We start from the raw sequence: 16,321 nt of genomic DNA on the forward strand, positions 1-16,321 counted from the left end.
AGGGACTTCCTGGGTAGTTGAGAAGGATCTCATAGAAACTTCTGCGAGAGTCTAGAACTGCAAAGAGCTCAGTCTGAAACCCTATCACCCAAATATTTAGAGTGGCTATATATAATTTATTTTTTACCTTTCTTACTAGTTGATGGTTCATTGTGTGAATAAAGATATTTCATTTCTCTTACTAGCTACATTTTTTAATTTTTTTTTTTGAGACAGGGTTTCTCTGTGTAGCTTTGGCTGTCCTGGAACTTGCTGTAGACCAGACTGGCCTTGAACTCACAGAGATCTACCTGCCTCTGCCTCCCAACTGCTGGGATTAAAGGCGCGTGCCGTCACTACCTAGCTACTAACTGCATTTTAAAGAAGAGGATGAACTGATAGTCTCCAGACTTTTTTCCCTGTTAATTTTTTATTCCATGAAGAAAAAAATGTTGAAAATTCATTCATGTTAGGCAGATCTAGATCTTGAGTAATCTTAAGAGTTTTAGAGGTTTGGGTTCTGTAAATGATGTGTAGAGAACAGTACTACACATTGCATCGTTCCTGGGCACTGGGTGGGAGGACACTGCATAAATGTCAGCTTCAATCTGAGATCCACCCTTAATGAAGAAAATTCATGCAATAAAAACAAACAACAAAGAAACCCTCTCATTTTTTTTTTAAATTGTTGTTTGAAAAAACCATCCCTCCATCCATCCACTCATCCATAATCTCCTGGGTAACCATACAAGAGCTCCTAAGGCTTTGTCTTGTTTACGAAGTCTAACATAAGCACACAGTAGGTACTTAAAGAAACGTGGGTAGATCAAAGGCAGTGTTTGTGGACCCCTACCTTTAAGATCTCTAGTGGGAAAAACTATTTCTAATTTTGCCATCGAAATTACCAAGATAAGCATAATAATCTTGCAAAAGCTTCCTGATAGTTAATTCATTTTCTATAGTCCATGCTAACTTCATTTTGTCAATCACCTCCTGAATGAGGCAGGAAGGGGCCCTTCCAGCCGGCACAGTCCCTGACAGAGAATGAAGTTACACTCGGGAACACAGACTAATTTGTTTATTAGGTACGTTCTATAAGTCAAGGACAGAAGTATTTGGCAAATAAATAAATAAATAATCAAATGAACAGAGATCTCAGGGCACAGGAGGTCAGAGAGAGGAAGCGGAGTCTTTGCATAGTTCTAAACGAACGAAGGGTGGCAGCAATAGGCAACGTGGATTCCCAGCAGAAGTGCAGCACTTGCAAGAACAGGGGACAGAAGGCTTTGAGAAGGAGGAGAAGGTGAGCAGGTGACTACCTATTTCTTTGTCACAGACTGTAGTGTGGAGCATTCGTTCTCTCTACCAGGGCAGGCAAGATGTGGCATCTTACATGATCTGCCTGGGCATCCCGTACCCCGTCATGCCCGCCTGGGAGGCACCCTTGTTGCTGCCCATCTGCAGGCCTATGACGTTCTGTCCCTGACGAAGTTGCTCCTCTGAAAATCCTCTTCGATTCTGCTGGGCTTTCCTGGGTAGAAAGAGTGAGATGGTCTTCTGTCATGGGCAGTTCCAAACCCTCCTCAAGATACGGATACACAGCTTCTATCTGAGGCAGTTAAACACACCAGCAGACTCTTCCCTGGTCTACAACTCTTAAAGAGCTCTGACCCACCATGAACTATGGCCTACCGAGAGCTATAGTCTACTGAGCTGTGGCTGACAAGTACATACAAGTTTTCTATCCCTTGGGAACCAAGACAACTCTTAGAAATTCTAGCAACAAAAGAAAGGAGAACCCGTAGCTGCTCTTCTGGCAAACTCAATCTCAGCTTCTCTTTCCTCCTTCTTCTTCCTCTTCAGAACACCTCAGTCCTTACCTTCTCACCCTTTCCAGTACCTGTGCTTACAAAACCAACTCCTTTTACAAAATGTATCCTAAGCCCCACTCACCCTTCCCACACAGGACCAAGGATGAATCTCTGTTTTGCTGCCCAATCAACCTGGGAGTTTTCGAGGAGCCAATCTATATCTCCTGACCAGAGGCTGCCAAATTTTGGTAAAGAGCTGGATTATGAATAAATTTAGATTTGCAGAATACAGGCCATGGTCAATAATTCTGAGACTAGGACCAGGATTTCAATGTTTCTAGGAGAAATTTAGGTCAAGGTCATCTAAAGGACATAAACTACATCCTTCTATACTCTCCAGGATGAGAAAAAAAAACTACTGCGAAGCCGCTACAAGCATTCCAGACATCTGCCTCCGGACACCTCAGTTTGCACATCTCTGTCTCTACTCTCGCTGCCATTAAGGTCGCTGAAGGAACAGGTCATAAAAGGCCTAGTCTATTTCAGTAGACCGAAATAATGATATAATTTATCACCCAGACCAGGACGCTTTTGAGAGTCAAAGCGGGGGCTATTAGTTAACCTGCTGGGTTACAAACCGAGATGGTACATGGCAAAGGGACTAATTTATTCTTCATTAGGTGCATAGGAGAGAATGAAAAAGATGAAAGAAGGAAAAGAACAAGGGAGAGGGAGATGCTAGGAGCTAAGAGAAATCCCAAGCAGTTCAGTCCCAGTTGGGTGTCGGCTAGAATGACAGCATCGGTCTTCCTTCTCAGTGGACCTTGCCGTGGGACCAGAAGCGTTTGCTTCTTTGTGCTTCTGTGTAGACAAACTGTGTCTGACAGCTCTAGGTGTCTCTCTGGGGAGGCAGAGAAGGACTCACCAACTCACCTGTGAAACCAGGATGGCTCTCCCCGGTAGCAGCCATCATCCTTGGTAACTGCAACGCTGCCTAGAGCCATCAGAGTCCTTTGCACAGCTGCCATGTCCTTCCCTGGAATCCAGTGAAGAGGTTAAAGTCCAGCGTGTCAGGGCCAGGGATTTCGGAAGAAGGGGTTTCTGCACCCGGGAAGACCGCTAGATAGGGGAGGCTATGGGTGACTACAATCACTTCCCAGAGTGGCTCTGACATAAAACCCACCTCAACCCTGCTAATTGTTGGATTCACACAAGAAGGCCCTTTCTAATTTATTCAAGTGTATGTATAATAAACACTCCAAGCATTAGCAGCTCCCATAAGGATCCACCCCTGGCCTTGGGCCTGGCCTTCATGGCTTCAGCCATGCTCTGATGTGATCTGATCAGGAGGTCCTGGGTGACGGCTTGCAGAAGAGCACTTTCCTCATGAGCGGACAGAGAAAGGAAAAATGCAGATAAATTGGTTGCTTAGAGTAATTCTACCCCAGACCCTGGGGGCTCCTCTCTTTTACTTTATCTGGGTTAGCAGAGTCTAAAATCATCCCTGTTCATCAAATTGAGTATTCGCTCAGTGCTCTGGTCCACAGGCCAATGGAGAAAGAAATCAACACAGAAAGCACTCAAGGCACAAGTGACAGCGCTCTATTGTGTGATGCATGAAAGGGACTAATGGAGACAATACATCACTGGCCCAGTGTGAGAGAGAACAAAGCAGGGGAGGGGGCATCGGGTAGTCTCACATAAGGAGTCGGGACATGGTCACAGGATTGCCCCTAAAGAAGGCAGCTGAGCCTTCCAACCAGCCAGCTCCTCCCATCCTCTTCCCTTCCTCCTTTTCAGAGGACTGGCAAATCTTACACCAGAGAAGTTGCTACCGGTGTGGGTGGATCAAAGGTCTGCACAGAGCAGGAACAAGGGCTGCAAATGCTAAAAGGCACTGAGCTAAAAGAGAGAGAAAGAGACTGTGGGGGCCTGAGACAGGGAGCAGCAGATAGGCAAAGGCTCTGATCAGACCCAGTGAGCATCTGTGGTCTCCTTTGTGCACTTCCTGCAGCTCAGCCCCTGGGGAATACACAGTTACAAGGGAAGAAGGGCAGAGAAGGGAGCAGGAACTGTAATGAAATCAGCAATTATGGTCTTTAGGGAGGTCCTGATCAGGATGCTCATGTGTTCCAAGAAGAGAGGCAAGAGTCTCCTTCCCTCGTGTGTTTTCATCCACCCTACATCTGACACTCACTACAGGGCAATTGCAGCTTGAGGCCGGTGGGGATGGCTGTGGGTACAGGAAATTCTGCAGTGGAGACTCTCTCAGACTCAGCTGCTGGGGCGATGGTGAGCAGAGTATCTATTATAGATGGCAAGGGAAGGATACAAAAAAAAAAAAAACCACTAAGAATTTGGAGAGAAGAAATGCAGAGATGAGAGATGGTAGTTAGAACAACTTTTCTCTTCCACACACGAAATGTCTTTCTGTATGTGTCCCTATATCATAAGCTGCTGTGAAAGATAAACCTGTAGTCATGGCATTCTAGAAGGTGATGTGACTGGGTGTGCTCGTGCACAGCAAAGCGATAAAGGAGAACCTAGAAGAAAATGAGTAAGTACAGGAAGTATGAGCTAGAATCTGCCAATAAGCTCACCTCTTACACAAAGCAGCAGGAATATAGTTCTGATAGGTGGAGGGTGTGGGTCTGACACCTACAGGATCTGGGACAATGTGGAAAACACTCAGCAAGTCAGCCGGAAGCATTCTATGAGCAGTGGGTAGGGCATAAACTTTGTTCCAGCTCAGTGTAGCTTCCTTCAGAAGGAGATAGCTATTGTGCACATATATACACTCAGAAAGGATGGAGCCACAGGCAAAGGTAGAGATCCAGGAACCTAGGGATGTAAAAGCAACACCACCCACCCTCTTCTCAGTACAGTGGACAGGGAAGTGAACGTATGACTGAGTTAGGCGCATCTAAGGGAAGGAGGCAATCTTTCGCAGGAACAAATCAGAAGGTTTCTTTTCTAAAGAGAAGGTTTCAAAGAAAGACATGTAATGTATATCATGGGCTAGATGTTTTTTCACATGAGGACTTAACATTATGGAGTGAAAACTCCTCCCCATCTATGGACAGCAAAACTAATTCAAGGAGATTTGCTAACACCCTCAAAGTAAGCAAACAACAAGTAATCCAGAGCCAGCTCCAGCTCCTGTTGGACTGAAATCAAACTCCACAATAGGTGCACTCCACTTCACTGCTATCCTCCTTGCCCCTCCCCTTTGTGAAATTGGTGAGGAACCATGCTCCTTGGGAGGAAGCAGTGACCAAAGATAACCAAAGGTGTCAGGGTATTGGTAGCATTTAGATTGGTAGAATCTAAATCTGGGCATTGATATTGGGTACCATAGGAATAAGGACACACATCCCAAAATGGTCATAAGCCATTTGATGTTTTTGTCTGCAATAATTTTGCTATATCTTCACTCACATAACATTAAAAATACAAATATTTGGAGTCTACATGCTGACTAAGTTAGTTATTAAGACTCTAAGTAACTTAGTGACTACAAATCTAAGCCAGTGCACAGCTAGTCCATTTTAAGTGTATGCTTTCTAGTAGAGACTTTTGTGAAGAATTCCAGAATTCTTGGACTGATGATGTGGGAAAGAGAGCTCTTGTCCAAACTGATTTTTTTTTCCTCCGATTAGAAACTGAGATCGAGTGAGTAGTGCCAGACAGAAGAAACAGGTGGCAGGAATTGGGGCCACTCCTGGAACCCCATCTGTGTTAACAGGGGTCAGATATGTAAATGTGCTATGAAACACAAGGTCAAGGAAGATCTGCATGGCGTGCTGGGCATAGGACATCAAACACTAAGCTGCTGTGTCACAGCCAGCGTAAGATCCTCCTTCTTGTGAAGCTTTCGAAATGATGCAAGTGCAAAAACTTGCCTTGTCCAGCTTGCTTCAGAGCACACCCCCACGCTTTGCTGTTCCTTCAAGGAAGTTTGCAGAGGGGGTGTCTCTCCAAATGTACTATATGAATTTTGGGTACTAAGGGTTTATTTTTTCCCCATGAGAATTTGACTTGGAAAGTTCCAAGAATCTATATTACAATAAGCTTGGTAAATAATACACAGGTGATAGTCTGAGGAACACAGGCTGTGTCTGGTGACTGTGATGCCAGCCTGACCATCAGTGCAGCCTGAGCACCTGAATTCCGATTCTGGGGTGTTCTCAAGATAATCCTTACGTGGTCAGATGGACCTGTAAGCCCCACTCTGAACTCTTGGTTGTAGCTGACGAGTGCTAAGAACTGCATACATTTTGTTAAGCAATAACTCCTCCCTTCAGAGACATCTTTCGCAAAGTCCAAAGAACAAAACTGATCATTAGAAGCGCTTTGATCCAAGCTGGAAGTCTGCCTCCTTAGCATCTCTTTGATTCCTGAAAGCCATCCTGGACACATTGACAAACGCTATGACTCTTCATGGCAGCCTGATTACCTCCTCTAAATACCATTCTCCCAAGAAAATAAAGAAATACAATCCTAAAAAACAGACTGTTCAGATGTTGACAGTTTTCCACATGCAAGCAGAGCAGGAACGAACCAGTCCTGGTGATGACGTAAGAATTTGCCTTTGAATCTGAGAAGGAAAGCGACACAGGAAGAGGAAGGCAAGCTTGCACCAGGCTGCCTGGGTTCTTCTATTTCTTTATCATGGGAAGTTAATATCGGACTTGAGGTTTTACAGCAGAGCTAATAGAATCTGAACGGACTGCATACAGAGCTATGTGACATCCTACAAAGGGCAAAACCAGATAGACAGCAAGAGGAGCAGTGATCACTGGGACTGATAATGGAAACTGATAAAATGATGGGCCACAGAAGAGTTTTAGGGTAGCGAAAGTACGCTGCACAATACTATAATGGTGGACACATTTGTCCAAACTCACAGAATGTGCTATTATAGATAGGAAGAGGGAACCCACTGTAGAGTGTGGGCCTTGGGTGAGGCAAGGCTTCGTTGAAGGTTTAAAAATTATACGGGTAGTATATCACCCAGATGGACAGGATGATATGGAGAGGCTATGTGTGAATCAGGGCACTTTATACTTAACAGTGTAGGAGTCACTGCTTCCAATTTCTCTCCCTCCATAACCCCCTCATTTATCTATCTATCTATCTATCTATCTATCTATCTATCTATCTATCTATCTATACATCTATCTATCTATAAAGTAGGGCCTTACTCTATAGCCCAAACAGACCTTGAATTTATGATAATCTGCCTGCCTCAGCCTCCCAAGTGCCACCATTCACATTGTATTCATTTTGTATTATCACAAAATAACACCACCTCAAAATAGCCATAAACCCCAAACTGCTAATCAATAAGCCTTAAGGAATGGAGCCCAGGGTTCTGCCTTTAATGTCCTAACTTGGTGCTTATAAAGTTTAAGTTTACACTCAAGATATCTTATGCATGTCTTACATGGATCTACACCAGGTCCTGTAGATGATAGATAGATAGATTGATAGATAGATAGATAGATAGATAGATAGATAGATAGATAGATAGATAGATAGATAGATATTGACTTAGTATTTTTATGGTACCCCTGATTGTGAAAGCAAGCAGACCTGCTTTGGGACTCTTTTCTTCCTATTGGGCTGCCATGTACTACTTCAATATGAAAGTTTTTGATTCATCTTATTATATTTTATTTAGTCATGTTTGGTTGCTATCTCTTAGATGCCTGTTTGTCTGTAATGGGAGATAGAAAGGGAATGGATCCAGAGGAGAGAGAAAGTGGAGAGGAACTGGGAGGAGTGGAGGGAGGAGAAGCTATAATCAGGATATATTGTACAAAATGAGAATCTATTCTTAATTAAAAACAAAAGAAGAAAACAAATGAGAAGACAAAGGGAAAAATGAAGGCAATGCAGAAGTCACTTGCGTAGGATAAGTGAGGTTTGACACTATTTTCTATTCTATTTTTAACCCAAAAGTCAGCCTTAAATTATTTGTTTCAGAACTGCTATTTTCTATTAGTCTTGACCAACTCTGTTAACTCTTAGAAGCTGATTTTTAATATACACATCACAGAGAAAGCAAGCTGTGATAGAAAAATCACTTCCCACCTCCCTGTGAAAATGCCGCTGCAGGCCAGAGAGAAATGGTAGACGGTAAGCTGAGTGGTCTCTCTGAAATGTATGGATTTTTGTTGTTTCCATTCTGGCCAGTGGGAAGAGAAACAGTAAGGTAGTGACTCTCAAAGTGGGGCCCGCAGGAGAGTAGAAGCAGTGTCACCTACAAATTGGTAAGAAATGCAGTTACTTGGGCCTTGTTGCAGACTTAATATGTCAAGAATGTGTCTGTCAGTCAGACCGCATGCCTGTGCTGCGTGCTGGAGACTGAAGCACCGCTAAAGGAAAAACTCACAAAATACAATGGCCAGCAGCCCTTCCGAATGAACGCACCTGAGGGTGCTGCCATCAGAAAGGAGGGTGGAGGAGTGGGCATTTGTGATAGCTCAGGTCACGGTGGGTACCGTGCAGTATCCCCAAACCCGTCTCTGGCTAGGAGAAATGAGTCTTCAGCTTCTGCTGTTGGGGAACAGCACACACAGTGACACCTCCCGAGAGAGTACACGTGAACCTTCCAGGCTCTATCCTTCCGTGTAAACAACACCTCCCCAACTCCCATCATCAGGAGAAAAGAACAGACAACATAAAAGCGTGCACCCATTATCCTCCATCAGTTCAATTGTTGAGAAGAATAATCAGGCTGATTGCTCTTCAAGTATTGTCTGCGCTGACATTTTGGAATTCTTAACATTTGACACTAAGTGCTTATATGGATAGGCCCCAAAGGTCATTGCTGATGAGCTTACTGAAGCAGAAAAAAAGTCGACATTTATTAGGCAACTAGGAATCATATATTGTGCTAGAGAGTTAACATGTTTGCTCCATACAATTCCTTTAGGGGTTGGGGGTGCTAGACCATTACACAGAAGAGAACCAAGACTCTAGGCAGCTGAACACTGTAAACAGAGTCAGGCAGCTAGGATGCAATGGAAGATGGCTTTCAATGTATCTACTCTAAAACTCATGCTATTTTCATTCTACCAAGGGCTCCCAGGTCTGACAGTGGCAATGCAATGTATCATGGGTACAGATGGCAAATTCAATGTCTTCTAAGTGAAAAAGTCAATAACGTAACCTGCATGAATGACTGCCAGGGTGACGGTCATCCAGGCAATCCTATCAGCTTGTAAGTGTGATAATTAATCAAATCCATCTTTTAAAGAGGAGTCTATGACCCTCCAGTCCCCGCCCTTCCTATTAGTCCCAGAAGGGGTAGGCCACTGGCAATACTTACACTATACCTTATCAGGCACCTTCTGAGCGTTTCTAATACATCTCTTCCTTTGTTCCCCAGACCAATAACATGAAATAGGTTCTATTAGGCCCATTTGATGCAGGAGAAATTCAAGGCTAAGACACTTTAGCTGAGAAGTGATATTGCACACAGGTTCTGTCCAGGTTCTCTAGTTTCTGCCTTGGGAGCCTGACTCCACCCCACCTCATAGGACAGTCCCACTGCAGGCTTTCTGACCGGACCTCAGACCAGCTTCTCACTTTTTCTTGTGTGTTTTCTCTTTCTTATACACATACAGACTCGGTTTATTGTTGCTCCCTTTCTCTTGTCTCCCCTCTGGTACTCATAACAAAGATGCTGCAGGCTTGCCTGTACCATCCTCTCCTGAGTCAGAGCTGAAAGAGCCCCACCCCTGCCCTTTGCTGGCATCTGCGCCAGATCTAAAAGGAACCCTTCAGACCATTTAACTTTTCTCTTCACAGAGGGGCTCTTTCCGTCCCCTTCCATTCTTTGCAGTGGCCCTTGCCTTTCCCCACCATCAACATTGAAGGTCACTCTGGCCCTTCCCCAACGAAGGCTTTGGTAACTTTGTGTTATCTCCACGATCAAGCTGTCACCTGGCTATCTTTGTGAAGACCCTTGCATCCTTGCTGGCCCCAGGTCTCTTCCAAACAATGTACCTAAAGGGGGTTCAAGAATGGTGGGGACTTCTGGGACCCCACCTATATGAGTAACTGAAGCTTAAACAAGAAGTCACTTGGCAAACCTGGGCTCCTGAAGCTTTGCTGATCTGCAACATAGAAGCAGCTTGGAAAGGCACTGTGAGCAAAAAGAACCATATTTAGGAGACACGTGCCAAGCAGAGGAAATGGGGTACTGAGAGCAGCCAGGCATAAAGTACCTGCAGAGGAGGAAGGGAAGTGTCCAGGAAGAGTGGGGGATGGACCCAAAGCAGCCACAGCCACCTCAACTGTGATGCAGGGAATCATGACATAGCGGGAGGAACTGAAGTGTGAGGGCAGGATTGCAACCTCAGCCAGGGAGCGGAATGGCAGATGTGACGAGCTGTGCACACGACTAGTCTGAAGTCTGATATCTATGTGTCAGAGAGTGTGTACATCCTCATGCAGACATGTCACACAAACACACGCCAACCCTCCTCTTTGACTACAGTTTAGTCATCAACCACATCGTGCATTACAAGCAGCTGCTGCAGAAAGGACCAGAGCCTCCCATGCTCGGTCTGTGATCTGTGCCACTAAGGCAATCTCACCCACTTCCCTGTTCAAAGCAACCTGCTTTCTACTCCTATGCTCCTCCTTGGCCCGGGAAACAGCTCTGGTCTGAGCTTCAGACAGGGATCCTGGGAAATATCAAGTCTCTAGTCCATGACATCATCTTCAGTCTCAGTTCCTTGGGGCTTCCAGCAAGTCATCTGGAAACTCCTCAGCATCTGTCTCCCTGCTGTCAGCTCTCTTGCACATCCCCACCTTTGTGTAATTCTAGCGTTTCTGTGACCTGTCAATCACAGTGCCTTGAGAAACAGAGTCTCCGTATTTCATTTAAAGTCCTCCTCTTCTGCACTGGGGCGGGGATGGGTTGAGGCATGGGCAAATGATGACTTTTATTGTCTGTCTTACTTTTTATCTAGAAGCATTATCATATTCCAGGGCTACGTTTTGGGTTGCCCTGCTAACATTTATGCCTCCTAGCCTTCTTCTTTTTCCAGGAGTGTCTAACACAGGTTATGGCAGGTGTGTAGACTGCCATGCATGCTGCCCACCCAGAAGAACTGCTCCTCCTCTCCCCCCTCTGTTAGAGCCCCCCCTCTCAAGTATAGAGCCCCTCTCCATGGTGTTTGGATAAAGGAGGAAAGGAAGTAAAGGTAGCCCTTCTCTAATGTAAATAGGTAGGCTCCCTTTAGACCCGACCTCCCAGGTACCTCCAGTGCCCTTCCTCTTACTTACATCCTGCACTTGAGTGTTCACCAGGGTTTCTCTCATTTGCTCTCACACCCTATCTCTTGGTTTCACACAGCGTTGATTCATCCTTCTCCATCCTCCTTTGCCTCCCTGGCATCAACAGTTAGTCACTGACATGATGCAGCAGTACATTCATGGTAGAGATGAAAGATGCTAAGGCCCCTGGCCAAAGAATGGTGTGGCCTGTTGAATAAGGTCTTCTGTTTTGGCTTCAGAGTCTAGGGTGGGGCTCAGGACTGTGAACTATGAATTCTGATGAACGCCTATAACAAGGGCAGGCAGGTGTCATTATCTATGCAATGAGGCGGTTGAAAAGATTCCCTTCATAGTTTAGTTAGAAGAACTGTGTGTCATTGTCCAGAAAAGCTCTTCTCTGTGTGCTTCTAGAGAAGAGGAATGTCAGTGAAAAGAAACTGTATTAACTGTGGACAATCACCATTATCCTGACCTGGGAATCAAGCCTCAGTGGGGGCATCCATGGAGAATTGGGGGCAGATACCCTTGAGGTCTAGTGGCCTAGCTAGCCAGCATTTCAGATATCTGAGGTACTAGAAAAAATACAAGTTCAGACCCCTGACCTCTTCAGGTTTGAACTGCTCACTCAGGTAAAAGGCATGAAATAGGAGCCCTCTTGGAATGAAGGCTTGAGGTCACTGTGAGCATGGAGGAGGTGATTTTTTTGTTGTTGTTTATAACTATCTGAGCAGACTGTCCTCTGCTTAGGATACCCATGGCTCTTGATCAAACTATCATTAGTCTACTCTCTCTGTCAGTAGGCCATTTGGTCACCACCTTAGGGGTTCTGTGGGTTGCCCTGTGATGACATCCAGTGACAATGGGTGTGTCAATCAATCTGGCAATTAGACAGCCTCTCTGAGCCTCAGGCAGGCCTAGTGGTGGCTGTATGGACTAACATGCCCATTTCACTAAAGGGGACTGGACGCCGCATGGCTATTGGTCCCTCAGATTCTCCAGCAATACCTCCATTCCACATCATTTTCTCCAATCATGGTGGATTGCTAAATAGTTCCATAGCTAAGCTTTGATCTATATAGCTTTGTATATTTCTCACCAAGTTAGTTCACAAATGTAAATGAAAAAAATCCATCTGGTAGTCCCCCTGGAGTGGAATGCCCACCTAAAAGATACAGTCACTGTGCTCTGGATAACATTCATCTAGAAGATACAGTAACTGTGCTCTGGATAACATCCACCTAGAAGATACAGTCACTGTGCTCTGGATAATACCTATCTAGACGATACAGTAACTGTGCTCTGGATAGTTGTTTAACAGGAAGATGGAGCCCTCTCTTGGTCTCCCTCAGATTGAATGACAGAGGAGCAGATGGCTCTGTCTGTAAGCCCCACTGCTGGTGAGTCAGAAGAGCACTCACTCATGCCTGCCTCCCGCTTTTCCACGAAATGTGATTTGTTATGAACGGCTGACTGACTAGAGAAAAAGACACCCGTTCCACCAGTTCGCTTCTTCTCTGTGCACACTTCTAGTTTGCTGAGGTACTTGTCATATCCTCATCTTGTATAAGACAGGACCCCTACCCATAAAGCACCACAAGCAGGAAGGGCAACACTGCCCATGGGGTGACAACTGAGAATGGACTTCCCTCCTGCAAGCAGTTCCAGGAAGCCCTATGTAAGTGGCTTTTACAAATAGACGATAGGGAAAAGAGGAGGTATGGGAACGGGAGTCCAGGGGAAACAGACCCAAAGACAGAAGGGCTGTTTACCTTCCCACAGATCCACTGTTTGAAAAATGTCTGTGGTCCTGACACCATAGACCTCGGCCGCTTTCAGGAACTGGGAGATTTGCTCCATCTGCTTAAAAGCCATCTTTGACTCTGAGATCTTGGGGATGGGTTCTTGTCCTGGTGGATATAAACTGTTTATCAGCTTGCACAGGACCTGAAGGGAGCGTGGGGACAGAGAATCAGTGTTTGCCTTTGCAATAAATGTCACAAGTCAGAAGTGAATGGTGCATCTGCACACACACACACACACACACACACACACACACACACACACACACACGCATGCACGCTCTCACATTAAACACAGAAGAAGACCCCAGGGACCCCACTCTCAGGCTACAGCTAACCATAGTCCTGCAACCGGAATCCAATTCTCTCATTGGAAATGATGATGGGTGATGAGGACATGATCTCAGACTCTTAATGGAGGATGCGTTGGAGGCTCCTGGGGAAGTAGGGGGATTGTGATCTGCTTTCTGGGATCTGCTCTCTTCACTAACTCATCCTATATGAGTTTATGACGTGTCAAAGAACTGAGTTGGGTCTTATCACGGACTCTGAGAAGACGAAGCCAAGCAAGCCTTGGTCTACCCAACACATGGGTGGGATCGCAGTTATGTAACAGTAAATCACAATCTGCCAGAAAAGACAGGCTTGCTCGACTGAGCTGAGCTGTCCTCCTGGAACCCAAACACACAGCATCTAGACGGAAAGGAACCCCACTATCAAATAAGGGTTCCCTTTCCGCTCCAGAGCCCCTGAGCTTCTCCAAGGGGCTCAGCTTCCCTGGAGGACAAGGAGTTGGCTAGCCTGCCTCTATTCCTTTGTTTCACCGTGTGTAACCAGCGGGTTCCCCTGGGGGTAAGAAAAGCCCCAGAAAGGCTGGTGCACCGAGAAGGCAAAGAAGATCAAACGGCTGCACTTAGCTCTATTCTCCATGGAAATATCCGAAGGGCTTCAATTTTGCTTATAGCTTAGCAGGGAGCTTGATGCTCCGATGGGTGGAGAATCCTCTAAACTAGCTAGGGAATTGTACAGGGAGCCCTCATCTCACAGCCCTAGAGAAATAAAGGCATCCCAGGTCCTCCCGATGAGACCCATACCTTGGCAACAGAGGATTCCCCCGGGCCCTCACGTAGAAAGAAAAGGCCCCAGGAGGGCTTCCTTTCACCACTCCAGCAACCAATAACCCTGCCCGGCTTACCGTCCCGTCCATCAACCATTTCTGAAAATGGGCCCTGCCCGGGGGCGGGTGCTCTATATCCTCAGCACACTGCAGGATGATCCAGTCCACCAGCTTGTTCTCCAGGTCCGCATCATACTTCTGCTCGATCTTCTCCTGCACCTCTCGGCTTAAGCCATAGCTCGGGCCCCTGTTAGCCATCTCTGGAAGAGAAGAGAGGACACGCGCGGCATCCACACAATAGCAGCCACAGCAGCCCCCGGGTTTTCTGAGAACCCGGCTGGGATGTGGCAGGGAGGCCGAGCCCAGCAGCAGCAAAGCGGACAGAAAGCCGGGCGTGGTTTAAATCAAGGAGCCAATGAAGCCAATGGGGTTTCACCTACAAATGAGAAAGAAAAGCGCAGCCACGCGCCATGGACTCTAGAATAAAGCCCCGGCCGACCCAGGGAGGGGGGCTGAAACCCCCCTCTCAGTCCTGCCTGTCAGGCGGACTGGATGATGTACAAGGACTCACTCGCGAGCCTGAACCCCCAGGCAATCGGGGGCTGGGTTGAGGGTGGGCGATGGTTGCTTGCTCCCCCTCTCAGCAGCACTTTGCGTGAGATTCCCAGGGCAGGTAATTAACAGGCAGGAGAAAGGATGCCTCGACAATCGCCCGCTGATGGTGTGTGGAGACTGGAAGCAAGGCGCTCTGATTTGATTTTCTCACGGCTGAGGCGGGTCAAATCAGGGCTGTTGCTAAGAGCCCTCCAAAGACAGCCCTCTCTTAGTCAGGCAAACTCGCCTGACTCCTGCTGGGAGCCTCTTTCTCTGCACCACAATCCTTTCTCCTCCTCTGGGGATCTCAGCATTGTATCCAAGGCCCCACACAGATGCCTGGGGGGACCCGGGTCTCTGGGAGGGTCCATTCTGCTAAGTGCCCATTTGCCAGGAATAGTCAGACCACTTTAACCTTGTACTGAAGTGACAGTTGTTACCGGACAGAATGGGGTGGGGGTGGGGAACACTGGACGCTGCAATCATTTACTTAAGCTGTCAACCCAGTTTCATCCAGAAACTTCCAACCCGTGCAAAACCTCTGTGGCTTGGTTTGGCTCTATTCAAGGAATAAACCTTTAAAATGTTACTTTAAACTGAAAATATATAGGGCAAATTTTGTAAGTGAACACAAGTCAGTGAGTGTTCTAAAAGTTCTGGAGAACTGCAGTCTTCTTCTATTTTAGATAAGGATGTCGAAGGTGCCAGGGACATGCATTAAAGAGTCACTTAACACAGGGAAAGGTAGACAAAACACGAGGAAAAATCAAGCTGGCCTGAACATGTCTTAAGAGCTAAAGAGTTTAGCAGTTTGCTCCCAAGTCTAAGATGTTCGAGGGTAAAGATGACGTCTCACTTTAGCTGTTTTGTGTACGTCCCTGGGTACGTCCATTCCAAATACTTGTTGGTTCGTTTAAACCTTCAATCAACAAATATTTATCAAGTGTTTAAGTCATGCCAAAGATTGGACCTGAAAAAAAATAATTATGGTTTCACAATGTGCCAATAAATTGGCTCAAGACCATAGATAAAACAGTTCTAATGAGGAGATGGTCATTGTCCCTGTGAGGATTGGTTAGAGCCAAACACGAAGTTACTCTCAGACAACACATGTACTCAGAAACATCTCCTGCTAGTTGAGGCCTGTACTAATAAAAACATCCCTGCTTAGCAGATAAGTGACCAACAGTTTGCTTGAGGAAACTTCCTGGTGAGTCGCTGAGAGCCTGGAGAGAAAGAACTGGTAGGTGAGAAATAGGCCAGCTTTTAGAACATTAGTTTAAGGAGATAAAGCAAGCTAGGGATGCAGGCTTTGATGCCTCCTAAGAGCTCAATTGAAGAAGTCCCAAAGACACAGAGCTGTCTTAGAGATTTGAAGCTTGGGAGGAGAAGGAAATGCTTTAAGGTAATGCTGCAAGAAGATCATTTGCAGAACCATGGAAGTCTGCAGTCCGCATCATGGGTGGCAGCAATAATGGTAGTTCCAAACTGAACTCAGGGGCAGAAGCTCACAGAGAAAGCATGTGTCTTTTCTTCACTCCTAGATGCAATTCCAAAGAGAACAGTCTTCCTCATCCTCCCCCTGCTCCTCCTGCTGCTGCTCCTCCTCCTGCTGCTGCTCCTCCTCCTGCTCTTCCTCCTCTTCCCTCTACTCCTCCTCTTCCTGCTTCTCCTCCTCCTGCTCCTCCTCCTGCTTTTCCTCCTCCTGTTCCTCTCCCTGCTCCTCT

General features: G+C 46.2%; 1 protein-coding gene across 1 annotated transcript; it reads right to left on the reverse strand.

Moving 5' to 3' along the window:
• Positions 1 to 1,042: 1,042 nt before the first annotated feature.
• On the reverse strand, positions 1,043 to 14,553 carry Tagln3 (transgelin 3). The gene is made up of 4 exons (XM_048454355.3): positions 14,079 to 14,553; positions 12,854 to 13,028; positions 2,724 to 2,826; positions 1,043 to 1,510 (listed from the first exon to the last, which is right to left on the reverse strand). The coding sequence occupies exons 1-4, from the start codon at positions 14,256 to 14,258 to the stop codon at positions 1,369 to 1,371; spliced, it is 600 nt and encodes a 199-aa protein (XP_048310312.1). The 5' UTR covers positions 14,259 to 14,553; the 3' UTR covers positions 1,043 to 1,368.
• Between the last annotated feature and the right edge of the window lie 1,768 nt (positions 14,554 to 16,321).

Source organism: Myodes glareolus, chromosome 2 (assembly GCF_982192425.1).
Source record: "Myodes glareolus chromosome 2, mMyoGla1.1, whole genome shotgun sequence".
Lineage (NCBI taxonomy): Eukaryota > Metazoa > Chordata > Mammalia > Rodentia > Cricetidae > Myodes > Myodes glareolus.

Coding starts and splice junctions, on each gene's coding strand:
- Tagln3 (XM_048454355.3), bottom strand. CDS start 14,258: ATGGCTAACAGGGGCCCGAGCTATGGCTTAAGCCGAGAGGTGCAGGAG. Junction 2,827..12,853: donor AACAGTGGATCTGTGGGAAG/GTAAACAGCCCT, acceptor ACTGGATTCCAG/GGAAGGACATGGCAGCTGTG. Junction 1,511..2,723: donor GAGCCATCCTGGTTTCACAG/GTGAGTTGGTGA, acceptor CTTTCTACCCAG/GAAAGCCCAGCAGAATCGAA.